The 13,617-nt window shown below is 37.7% G+C and overlaps 1 protein-coding gene across 2 annotated transcripts in view; it reads right to left on the reverse strand.

The window, feature by feature from the left end:
• The window catches only part of LOC144976268 (uncharacterized), a 24,642-nt gene extending 12,022 nt beyond the window's left edge, over positions 1-12,620 (reverse strand). Inside the window, exons 1-3 of one of the 2 annotated variants that reach the window (XM_078920458.1) lie at positions 12,516-12,620; positions 9,644-9,778; positions 1,941-2,342 (exon numbers count right to left, since the gene is read on the reverse strand). In XM_078920458.1, coding sequence (XP_078776584.1) covers positions 2,136-2,342; positions 9,644-9,778; positions 12,516-12,539 — 366 coding nt within the window. In that variant the 5' untranslated portion in view covers positions 12,540-12,620 and the 3' untranslated portion in view covers positions 1,941-2,135. Of the gene's footprint in view, positions 1-1,940; positions 2,343-9,643; positions 9,779-12,515 lie in introns of those variants that run through there. The other variant, XM_078920459.1, reaches the window with a different exon arrangement.
• Positions 12,621-13,617: the final 997 nt, after the last annotated feature.

Raw genomic sequence — 13,617 nt, forward strand, 5'->3', positions numbered from 1 at the left:
ATAGAAAATATTTCCTAATCTTTCCAATCGTTTGGTACCGCTGTAAATCCAATAATAACCTCAAGCACAGCAGTTCAGTACATGACAAGTTCAACATTCTTTCATCAAATTTAATTATCTTTTCCTTCTTTTACTAATCTGTAGTTCGGTCCCAAAGTTGAGGTTTCTCCAAAACGAAGTAGAAGAAGACTTTTTCTATTTTCTTTTTTTTTTAATTGTTGGTCTCAGTCTCACGTTGTGTAGGGACTTCAGCGTTTTGGTCACATTTATAATAATAATGCTGAAAACTTATATAGCGCTATAACTCCGAGACACCAGACTCTAAGCGCTTAAATTACAAATTACTTTGGCTGAAACATAATCATTTACACACACAAGCACACTTACACACACACACACACACTCACACAACACAACACAACACACAACACAAACCAAACCTATCTTGCTTCTCATACCATCTACTAAAATCGAAACAGATATGTTTTAAGCGAACGTTTAAAAATAGACAAAGATTCTTTTTCACGAATGCTCTGCGGTAAGGCGTTCCAAATAGAGGGTCCGAAATGAGAAAAGGATCTCATTCCAGCATTTTTCCGAATTCGAGGGACAACTAGTTTTGTGGAATCACTGGCCGAACGTAAGGGGCGGGGTTTTGAATATCTTTCAATTAGTTCCGAAAGGTAGGAAGGGGCAGTACCTTCAAGACAACGATACACTAAAACACAAGCTTTGAATTTAATCCTTTTCTCAACAGGCAGCCAATGCAGGTCATGAAGTATAGGTCCGACAGAGTCGCACCTACGCTTCATGAATACTAGTCTGGCAGCGCTGTTTGGACAATCTGAAGACGTTTCAGATTGTATTACGAAACGCCAAACAACAGAGCATTACAATAATCCAATTCCGATAGTACGAGGGACACAACAAGGTGCTTGGTCACATCCTCAGATATGAACCGTCTAATGGAAGCAATCTTTTTTAGTTGGAAAAAGAGAGATCTAACCAAATTATTAACCTGATGCTCCATCGACAGTCCAGAGTCTAAGAATGTGCCAAGGTTTTTCACTTTGTCAAAAATTTGAATGGAGGTATCCCCCAGCTTCAAATTTGTTTCACTTTTCCACTTCCTGTTCCCCACATGCAGCACCTCCGTCTTATCGTCATTCGGTTTCAGTCTGTTCTCATCCATCCATTTCTTAACACCTTTGGATACAATTTTTACTATTGGCTGATACTTCTTGTAAATTTCTCGTATTGGAAACGCAGTACAATTGCGTCTCATCAGCGTATTGATGGTACGACAGACCGAAACTTCTGATGATTTTAGACAGAGGGCCAACGTACAGAACAAAAATAACTGGTCCAAGTACTGAACCCTGGGGAACCCCACAATCAAGAAAGGTTTCCTCAGATCTATATTCATCCACCGTAATAATCTGTTTACGATTATACAAATATGACCTAAACCAATCAAGCGCTGCACCAGACACGCCATAAGTAATTTCAAGACGTTTGAGAAGAAGATTGTGATCAATAGTATCAAAAGCAGACGATAGGTCAAGCAAATTCAGCAAAGAACATGAACCATTGTCTATAACAGAGAGGAGATCAATAACAACCCTAACAAGTGCGGTTTCCGTCGAATGATGTTGCCTATAAGCAGACAGAAATTTTTCTTCAAGACAATTATTTTTAAGATAAGACAGTAATTGTTTCAAAACAAGCTTTTCTAAGATCTTAGATAGAAAAGGAAGATTAGAGACAGGGCGATAATTTTTTAAGTTCTCTTTATCGAGATCAGGTTTTTTCAAAAGGGGTTTGAAATGAGCAACTTTGTAAATGTCTGGTACAGCACCTGACTGCAACGAATTATTAACAATACATGTAAATGGTGTTAAAATTACATCAATGCACTTTTTTAGAATGGCAGTATTTAAATGACAAAGGGAACAGGCACTGATGTAAAATAAAGATCTGAAAATGTGTTTATTTTTTTCATGTACTATAAATGTTTCTTTCTTGCGTTGTCTGGCAATATTTCATCCACATTTTTTTCAAATCTTAATCACATTTAGCGGATATAACGCTAGATAAAAGCTCACGTTTTTTTTCTTCCTTTTATTAACATTACTTTATTTAATACGTTTATAAATCTTGTTGATGTAATCATAGAATATCTCCCTGGGAAAGACAACACTTTCAAGCAATGCTTTGATGATGGCATCCAACTCCCGGAAGCTGCTTTCCTCATATTGCCTATACAAATCACGGAGGCCAAGGTCTTGATAAACGTTTTTCACTTCATGTACACAAGTTTCGTCCCAGCGTCCGTAATTATCCTGGTGGAAGAACACAAGAACTCGTCTAAGGAATTCACTAAGTGAATACATATTCGAATTATAATTTTGCGAGGTTGGGATGGAGGGGGGGGGGGGAGGGGGAGGGGGGGAGGGGGGGTTCCTTATAGATCAATAGGTAGAGCTCGTTTTTCACTCACAAAAGGACCGGAATTGGTCCCGACGCAGTCAAGACTTGTTGGCCCCCATAGGTCACCCAGTATCAATGTAGAAGTTGTGTCTGTACATTCTGGTTGAAAACACATACTTTGCGAACGACTAGCGTTCCATCCGAAGGATAGCAAGCAATTGCTTTCGTTTCACATTATTGAAACCGGGATAGCCTATGGCTCTGAGGAACTATACCAAAACATTGAGTCAAAAGACACGTTTATGACTGCAAAATGAAGCAAATCGTTATTCGCATTCAATAGTTCAATCAATGAGTTAATTTATTTACTAGAGCACTATTAACGACTCACTAGGTGTGCACTGATCTATAAATGACGTCAAAAGACAAGTCTTGGTGTCAGGCTATAGATAGTATGCGCTTGGCTAAGAAGCTCATAACATTGCCATCCGGAGTATAACGGACCAACACACAAAACGGTGTGTATCCATGAACGTTTATAATCGGATTAATACAGTTCAGTGAGCATTACTCATCAACGCGGGTGGCCAAAAAACAATAACAAAGACATGAGTGACGTCATCTTCGAACTATCTATAAGTCAACTCTTTCCTTACCGATCATTTTCAGTATTTTTCCAAAATGGCAGGCTTACCCAGCAGAAAAATTGATTTTTAAAACTCAAACAATCTCTCTACAAAGCAAATTTGTGTTCTAATTAATTTAAAAAAGGATCATTCTACAAAGTTTGCGATGTACAAAATTAATCTGAATATGAAAAATATATATATTGTGTCGTAACAACAAATATGACAATGTTTATGGAGGTGGTAAGGAGAGGGTTTAGGAAGGCTACGGTCAGGAGTCAGGGGGGGGGGGGGGTGATTGCTCAGTTGATAGATCTGTGTGCTTAAAAATTGAGCTTTTATATAGCGCAATATCCCCTAAATGTGCTCAAAGCGCTTTACAATGGGTCCCTGGCCAGCAGAAACATTTAACATTTACGACGGGACATGACGCCTGTTAGGCGATGTTATAATTTTTTCAGAGAAAACGCTGTTAACGGCCGAGTACTCATTTTACACCTGAGAGCGGTGAGAGAATGTGAGTAAAGAGCCTTCTCCAAGGACTCAACTATGCGCCGAGCGAAGCTCGAACCCAGGACCTTCCGATCTGAAAGCGAGTGTCATACCACAAGAGCACATAGCCGCACATAGAGCACTCGCGTCACACATAAATGGACCGCATCGACCCGAAGTGGAATCCAGCCTTTCTGTCCCCGTCTGTCAACCCATTAGTGAAAATGAGTAGCTGGGTCTGTATAATCTGTCGGAAATTACTTTGCGATAGATTAGCGTTTCCAAGTGTACTCAATGCTAAAGACACCGGCTAAAAACTTTTGCTCATTTTGCTTTACAGCAGCTATTGATGACGTGCGACGCAACTATGTGTATCCTTGAAGGTTAATAAATAGTTCGAAGTTGACGTCACTCACGTCTTTGTTATTGTTTGTTGCCATCCACGTTTATGAGTAATTCTCACTAAACTATATTAAACTGACTAAAACGATCATGGTTACACAAAGTTTTGTGTGTTGGTCCGTTATACTTCCGGATGGCAATGCTGTGAACTTATTAGCCAAGCGCATACTATCTGTAGTCCTTTATGGCACGAACCATTTAAATACACTAGGACACAATCGAAATGAATCGAACCCCCCCCCCCCCCCGGGAAATGGCTATAAAAGGAACGAAATTGACGTCCCTCAGCTCAGCTCTTTGTCATTGTTTTTAGCCTGCCATTTTATGAGTAGCTCCGACTAAATGATATCAATCAGACGTCTAAGGTTACACATAGTTTTGTGTGTTGGCTAGCGGGGATGAGCTATTTGGCTAAATGCACAGCATCAAGGTCATACACATCTCCACTGTGAACTGGTATCACCCCCCCCCCCCCCCCTCTCACACAAACACATTCACACAATGGGCATGATCTATATTACCTGTCCATGTCCTCCAGGTCATTGGTCACATTGGAATATGTGCTCACAATGAACCACATAGTGAAAAGTGTTCACAGTTTTTGAAATATCGAACATCACGATAAGTCATTTTGTTTAGCTTGACACATGGGTGTGTTTACAGGTTTCATAAATAAAGCAGCGTGTTTACATTTCTGAAGATATATATATCCAATCGTTGAACAGCAACACATCATGTGATTGATGACTTGGTTGGACGAAAACATGAATATAGATCGCTCCCATTATCCCTCACAAGGCTATATTCAAGGGATTGCCAGAATAAGATTGACACTCATCGCGCAATAGACAGGTAGATAACCACGCCTCTCGGAAAATCGTCATAATGTAAACAATAGCAGTGATTGGTAGACACAGCAAACGCCACAGGTTTTACTATCAAATGGTATAATATTATACCCGCTGTTCTACAGCTTGATCAATAGAACTAACACAAAAAATTATGTGTAAATTTAAACGTTCATAATCTGATCGAGAAAAGCTTGTGATTATTAGTCTCCCATTTGGTGGTATAGATAGTTCGAAGATGACGTCACTCAGGTCTTTGTTATTGTTTTTTGCCATCCGCGTTTATGAGTAATGCTCACTGAACTTTATTAACCCGACTATAAACGTTCATGGATACACACAGTTTTGTGTGTTGATCCGTTCTACTTCCGGATGGCAATGTTATGAGCTTCTTAGCCAAGCGCATACTATCTATAAAAACAATAACAATGATCAGAGAGAGGTCGATTTCATTCACGTTACTGTTTATAAACAACCAACTTTGTTTGTCCGAGCACGTGTGAAGGTGTGTCACAAATTTCATGCTTTGATTGGTCAAAAATCTACTGGTTAATTAGCTTAGACTGGAGACGAGTGATGATACCGTCTCAACTCGCCCATTTTAATTCATTCTCACTCTACATTTTCCAAGCATTTAGATCATTGCATGCCTGTTGCATTGGAAAGATTACCAACGACAAATAATAGTAAAAAAAGAGTCACTCTTTGCTTACATTAGTCAAATTGAACAGGAATCCAGGCTCTTTCGGGAAGCATTTATTAAAGGGGGATAACTAATAGATTAAATAAATGTTTGTGGTGCGGAAGGGTTGTTGCCCTTGGGTTTTGGATAAGCTAAACCTCGGATAAGATAAACTTCTTTTCTGGTTCCGGGGAGTTTATTTTACATGGACTGCAGTGTAAAACCAACACAGTAAACCATGTGCTAATTTAAACTTTTATAACATGATCGTGAAAATCGTGTGATAACTCATCAGTCCCCTATTTGGCGGTATAGATGTGCGTTTGTCAAGAATGATGATGACGTCACTGAGGTTTTTGTTGTGTTTTGTTTGTTTGTTTTTTTTTGTCTTTTTTGTTTTTTTTTTTTTGTTTTTTTTGCAATCACGTTTATTAGTAACTCTCTCGAAATTATATTAACCAGACTATAAACGTTCAAGATTACACACAGTTTCGTGTGTTGATCCGTTTAGACCAGGATGTCAATGTTGTGAGTTTCTTTGCCAAGTGCATAGTATCTATAAAAATAACAACAATGATCAGAAGGAAGTCCATTTCGTTCACGTCATTGTTTATAAACAACCCCCAATCATACTTGCCCGACCATCTTTGAAGGTGTGTCACAAATTCCATGATTTGATTGGTCAAAATTCTACCGCGTAATTTAAATAACGGACACACGGCTTTGAACTCAAAACCTGACCAAAAACACGACACAACGCCAGCCGACGACCACCAGAAGAAAAGCTGTCTGAAAGTGTTCAACCAATGAGATCATTGATTTGTTTTCTTGAGTACTGTTAACGACAACTCATTCTTAACTTTCTAATGCAGCTGTGCCTCAGTTTTCTCCCTTAAAACAAAAGTATAGATAGAACGAAGATGAAGTCACTCATGTCTTTGACATGTGTGTTTGTTTTTTTTGTTTTTTTTTTTTGCCATCCGCATTTATGAGTAATTCTCACTAAACTGTATAGTAACCAGACCATAAACGTTTAACTTTGCACCAAGGAATTTACCCAATGGAAACCGTACGGTGCTCTTATTGGCTAACCAACCAGCGGCCTCGATGAGAAAAATATTCGCCATTTTGATGTTGGCTGGGAATCGCGTTACTATAGTAAACAAGCGCTGATTGGCCGTTCATGAAAACAAGTTGCTGCTCGCTCGTTTAACTCAAAATTATTCAAAACGATCTCTCTAAAATGATATAAATGTGACTTCTTAAGGTTTTCTTCACGGTCAAAACCACACAACATTCTATTAATGATTACGTCCGAGGCAAAAAGGAATATTAACAGGTCGACCGAGAGTTGAACTTGTGAGACGACAAACATCAATGCGAAATGTAGCGAGAGTCAAGCTATTGTTTGTCTTGTCCTATTCTATATAGAGAAAAGGATAAATAGTATAGCCTCGTGTGTGAGTGGTTGCGTGTCATAGTCTTGTTTTTAAATTGTTTCTGTTGTTTATGTGTGTAGTGACGACTCTCTCACACTCAATTTCAATGCCGAAAGAGGAATTCCCGCACACAAGAAAGGGGAATCGGGGTGGTATTTGGCATACATATTGTATAGTATCTAGTTCTAAATAGATAACTGATTAGAATTATATTATGATATATAAACACAATGCCAAATACAATTCCGAAGTTTCCTTATTCCAAATGAAGTAAAGATCCAAAACCTAATGGTAGTGATTGTAGTAATGAGTGTTAGTGAGGTGATGTGGTGTTGGTGGTGGTTGTAGTTGTAGTAGTAATAGTGATGATGATGTGGTGGTGGTGATGATTGTAGTTGTAGTAGTAGTGGTAGTGATGATGATGTGGTGGTGGTTGTAGTAGTAGTGGTCGTGGTGATGATGTGGTGGTGGTGTTTGTAGTAGTAGTGGTAATGATGCGACTATGTGGTCTAGTAGTATGACACTCGCTTCCGGATCTGAAGGTCCTGGGTTCGAGCCTCGCGCTCGGCGCATAGTTGAGTCCTTGGAAAAGGCTCTTTACTCACATTCTCTCACCGTACTCAGGTGTAAAATGAGTACCTGACCGTTAACAGAGTTGTCTTTGTCCGAAAAATTGTAATATCGCCTAACAGGCGTCATGTCCCTTCCTACATGTTAAATGTTGACCGGGGACCCCTTGTAAAGCGCTTTGAGCACATTTAGTAGATATTGCACTATATAAAGCTCAATTTAAAAAAAAATATTTCAATGATGATGATATGGTGGTGGTGGTTGCAGTAGTAGTAGTGGTAGTGATGATAATGTGGTGGTGGTTGTAGTTGTAGTAGTAGTGATAGTGATGATGATGTGGTGGTGGTTGTAGTAGTAGTGGTAGTGATGATGATGTGGTTGTGGTGGTTGTAGTAGTAGTTGTAATGGTGATGATATGGTGGTAGTGGTGGTTGCAGTTGTAGTGGTAATGGTAATGATATGGTGGTAGTAGTGGTTGTAGTAGTAGTGGTAATGGTAATGATATGGTGGTGGTTGTAGTAGTAGTGGTCGTGATGACGATGTGGTTGTGGTGGTTGTAGTAGTAGTGGTAGAGATGCTATTGTGGTGGTGGTTGTAGTAGTTGAGGTAGTGATGTGGTGGTGGTTGTATTAGTAGTGGTGGTGGTGGTTGTGGTAGTAGTGGTAATGATGATGATATGGTGGTGGTGGTTGCAGTAGTAGTGGTAGTGATGACGATGTGGTTGTGGTGATTGTAGTAGTGGTAGTGATGATGATGTGCTGGTGGTGGTGTAGTAGTAGTGGTAGTGATAATGATGTGGGGCTGGTGGTTGTAGTAGTAGTGTTAGTGATGATATTGTGGTGGTGGTTGTAGTAGTAGATGATGTGGTGGTTGGAAAACACATTACAGGTAATTATAATACATGATTTCACACATTCTCTAACTTCATTTTTTGACAGCTTCGTTGTGCCATAAATATACGCAACAGTTCTGAAACATTTTATTGTGGATTTTGATATTGTTTGTTGTTTTTCTTGTGTCGTTATGTTGACATATATACCGAATGAATGGTAATTACTACATTATCAGCCAACAACAAAATGGCGCTGAATGCTTTCATTGGTGGACACTTTTTAGGCTTCGTACGTATTCTCATTCGTTTAATTCTATGCTTTGCACATAGTTTTGTGTGTTGGTCCGTTATACTTCCGGATGGCAATGTTGTGAACTTCTTAGCTAAGCGCATACTATATATATATCCGCTATAGATAGTATGCTCTTGGCTAAAAAGTTCACAACATTGCCATCCGGAAGTATAACGGACCAACACACAAAATTATGTGCAACCATGAACTTTTATAGTCTGGGTAATACAGCTTAGTGAGAATCACTCATAAACGCGGATGGAAAAAGCAAAAACAAATACCTGAGTAACGCCAACTTCATACCATCAAAAGATATTATGCATGCGCTTAGCTAAGAAGCTCATAACATTGCCATCCGGGCGTATAATGGACCAACACACAAAACTGTGTGTATCCATGAACTTTTATAGTGTGGTTGATACAGTTTAGTGAGAATCACTCACAAACGCGGATGGCAAAATACAATAACAAAGGCTTGAGTGACGTCATCTTCGTTCTATCTATACTTCTGTAGATAGTATGCGTTTTCTAAGAAGCTCACGACATTGCCATCCGGAAGTATAACGGACCAACACACACAACTTGATAACTTGTTCATAACCAGGACCTTCCTAATTTCTTTTTTTCTTTTTGCTATAAACTCCAATTTAGCGCCTCGCTCATTCCCAACTTATTACCGCTTTGAGATTATGGGTCACATATTTGTAAAATGAAAGGATTTTTTAAACTTGAGCTTTTATATACCACAATATCCACTTAAGCGCTTTACAGGGGGTCCCTGACCAACAGTAACAAGTAACATGTAGAGCGAGACATGACGCCTATTCGGCGATATTACAATTTTTTCAGACATAGACAACGCTGTTAACGGCCACGTACTCGTGTTTACACCGAAGTACGGTGAGAGAATGTGAGTAAAGAGCCTTTTCCGAGGACTGAACTATGCGCCGTGCGAGGCTCGAACCCAGGACTTTCCTATCCGAAAGCGAGTGTCATATCACTAAACCACATAGCCGATGATTTCGTGTACCTTCAACACCGCCAGCTGTTGATCCGATGCGATTTCCAATGCTGTGACAATGAACCAAGTGCATTTTCCATTTTGTATATCCGTTCCTCTCTTGCCGGTCAGATTGGTGTCACCGTAACAGTCTAAAAAGTCATCCTGCATATAAATAAAAATGGCGTATCATAGCATAGCTTTCGTAAACTTATAGCCTGGCCGTAGCCATCGTTAACTTATAGCCTGACACTGACCAAAAAATGACGTCAAAATGCCAGTCTTTTGCCACAAAAAAAAACAAATCGTTAGTTGTTTTCAATAGTTCAACCAATGGGACCACTTGTTTCCATGAGCACTACTAACGACAACTCACTAGACGCTACACAAACTTAAAAATTGACGTCAAACTGCCAGTCCTAGAGGGTTCTTGCGTCAGGCTATATGTTAACGATGGCTACGATCCTAGCATAGCTTTCGTAAACTTAGCCTGACAATGTTCAAAAAATGATGTCAAAAGACAAGTCTTTGGCCTCAAATGAAAACAAATTGTGAGTTGTATTCAAAACTACAACCAATGGGATCACGTATTTTCTTGGTTACTACACTAACGACAACTAACTAGGAGGTGTACATACCTTTAACATGACGTTAAAGTACAAGTCCAATTGGGTTCTAGCGTAGCCATCGTTAACTCATAGCCTGACACTAGATAGAACCCTCTAGGACTTTCAGTTTGACGTAATTTTAAGGTTTTTGCACCGTTTAGTGCGTTGTCGTTAGTAGAGCTCAAGGAAACAAGTGATTCCCTTCGTTGAACTATTCAATACAACTCACGATTTGTTTTCTTTTGTGGCCAAAGACTTGTCTTTTGACATCCTTTTTTGGTCAGTGTCAAGCTATAAATTTAAGATGGCTGTGGTTCTAGGGTCAGGTTATAAGTTAACGATGGCTACGATCCTAGACTATTATCAGAAAATATACATATAGATACTACGCGTTGTGGACAAGGGAACGCATGGATCTATATTTTGAAAAATGCTATATCGAACAACCACTCATCTATTTTAATTTATTATACAACCTTCTGCATTGTGAAAATAAACATAGATAGAGACGATAAAATCTGTCGGGTAACAGTAATAAAGTATGTTGGTGAGCGCAAATGAATCTGGCAACAGGGTGCCAAGGTCAAATCAAGGACCCATCATTTAATTATGCTTTTGGAGATATTCTAGATATCCAAGGGTGATAGAACAACCTTAAAATATCAAACTGTAAAAATCTGTTTAAAATGTTTATAATTTTCAGATCTGACAATAATTCTGTACTTGTTGGCAAAACTTTAACTTGGGCTGTACGGAACAGTCCTTACCCCAACCCTAATTTAAAAAAAAAATAAAAGAATGTGTTAGAAATGGTATAGAATTTCTTTTGCGAGCACATTCGACATGGTGCAACCTGCACTTATTTGCAGGTCTGATAACCCAATTCCTTAAGGGCTCATTGTTGTCATGGAAATCTAGAAAAAAAGTGACACAAAAAAATTGTCCATTGCAACCATGTTAAACTTTGGCTTCTCGTTTCGAAAGATAGATACCAGATTGAATTTGTGTTGATTACCAAAATATGCCAGGTGTTTTAATAACTTTCTGCGAATTAAACTGTAAAACAATGGTTAGTTTAGCCCATCAAAATACTTATATATGTATTTGTGTTGCCATGAAGACTTGTTTTTAAAGAATCAAAATATGCTTAATAATAATAATAACAATAATAATAATAATAATAATAATAATAATAATAATAATAATAATAATAATAATGATAATAATAATAATAATAATAATAATAATAATAATAATAATAATAATAATAATAAATAATGATAATAATAATAATAATAATAATAATAATAATAATAATAATAATAATAATAATAATATAATAATAATAATAATAATAATAATAATAATAATAATATAATAATAATAATAATGATAATAATGATGATGATGATGATGATGATGATGATGATGATGATAATTATAATAATAATAATACAAATAATAATGATAATAATAATAATAATAATAATAATAATAATAATAATAATAATAATAATAATAATAATAATAATAATGATAATAATGATGATAATAATATTAATAATAATAATTTTATTCATCCCAAAAAAGGAAATTTGTGTACAGACGTGTCTGTGTGATAAAAATAAAGACCGTCTTGATAACAAATAAATTAGGGTGGCTACAAAAGGAGTATTAATTTACATAGATACTTGATAGGATATAAAATGAGGGAAAAACGTGAACTTTTATATAGAGCAATATCCACTAAACGTGCTCAAAACGCTTTACAAAGGGTCCCTGACCAACAGCAACACGTAACATGTAGAACGAGACATGACGCCAGTTGGGCGAGATTATTAATTTTTCTTTCAACAGAGACAACGCTGTTAACGGCCATGTACTCATTTTGCACATGAGTACGGTGAGAGAGTGTGAGTAAAGAGCCTTTTCCAAGGACTCAACTATGCGCTGAGCGAGGCTCGAACCCCAGGTCCATCCGATCCGACAGCGGGCGTCATACCACAAGACTACATAACCGCAAATGAAGAAATAATATATAAATAAATAAAAATAAATAAATAAAAAAGTAATGTAAAAATACAGAACCAAATAGCATACAATGTAAACATTTAAAATTGTAAAGCGCTTTGAGCACGCTTAGTGGACGTTGGGGTGACACAATTTTAAAATGTGAACTATATATATATATATATATATATATATATATATATATATATTATGTAGAGCGTGCTAGAATTCGGCACGCTAGTATCCAGCGTATACTGTATAATATAGATACCTCACAACCTTACCTGAACTTGATAGTAATATCCCATCTTTGTGAATATCCTTTTTGTCTCTGAATGCGTCCGTTCATCATAAATACCAGCCTGTTGTTTTGCGTTGAGTAAAATCAAAAATAGTGTAGTTGATAAGTCTATGTATAAAGTAGTCATAAAGAGCCTTGGGGCTGATGGAGCCGGGGCGTATCCCGGTTTCTAGAGCGTGAAACGGACAATAGCAATTGGATTCAATAGTCTGATGTCACGTCGCCCAGCAACGGCGGCCATCATGGTTCTAAACAAAGAAAATCGGTATTTTTTATTCTTCATGCTGGCTAGAACTTTTCATATGTCTTGTGATTAGATGTGTACAATTCAAAACATGATCAGATTTATAATGTTTTTTCCCCCACTGGATACGCTTTTATGCTCGTCGGAGAAATATTTCATAAGGACGCCCGCCATTGTTCCGATAGTTTAGAGACGGTTACTAAGTTACCATGCGTCATTACGAGGGAAGTGACGTCACGACTGTTGAAGCGCATTGCTTGCTATCCTTATCGTTTTCCCCTCTTACATTGAAATACATTGAAAAACAGTCTTTTTATATATTGGACAGAAGACTTAAACTCACACGCCGACACAACCTCAACAGATTTTCTGCCGTACTCTGTATCACAGTAATATGTCATTCCCCAATAATACTTATATTAGAGTCAAGTTGCCCCTTACCGTCACATTGGTCATATCGACCCCCAACCCCCCCCCCCCTCTCCCCCCGCCAATGCGAGTTGGGGAGCGTTCACATATTACGTCATCAAAAATTTGCCCTTTTTAGACCCCCCCCTCCCCCAAGTCATCACTTGTCATCATTGACCTGACCCCCCCCCCTCCCCCAACAGATGATGACGTCATCTAATTTAATAAAAACTAAAAGATAACTTTAATTTCACAATATTTATTATTCATTTTTCAAACCATAAACATTGATTATCAACGTTTGATAAAACACATTCAGACATTTTATTAATTTCAGAAACTGTTGATAATTTATGTTTTACGATACAATGGGGACATAAAATTTAAATTTGCAAAGATAAAATCTAACAAACATTATTTAAATTAGGCTACT

The sequence above is a fragment of the Berghia stephanieae genome, chromosome 7 (genome assembly GCF_034508935.2).
Source record: "Berghia stephanieae isolate SIO BIC M18660-M18661 chromosome 7, UCSD_Bste_1.3, whole genome shotgun sequence".
Taxonomy (NCBI): domain Eukaryota; kingdom Metazoa; phylum Mollusca; class Gastropoda; order Nudibranchia; family Aeolidiidae; genus Berghia; species Berghia stephanieae.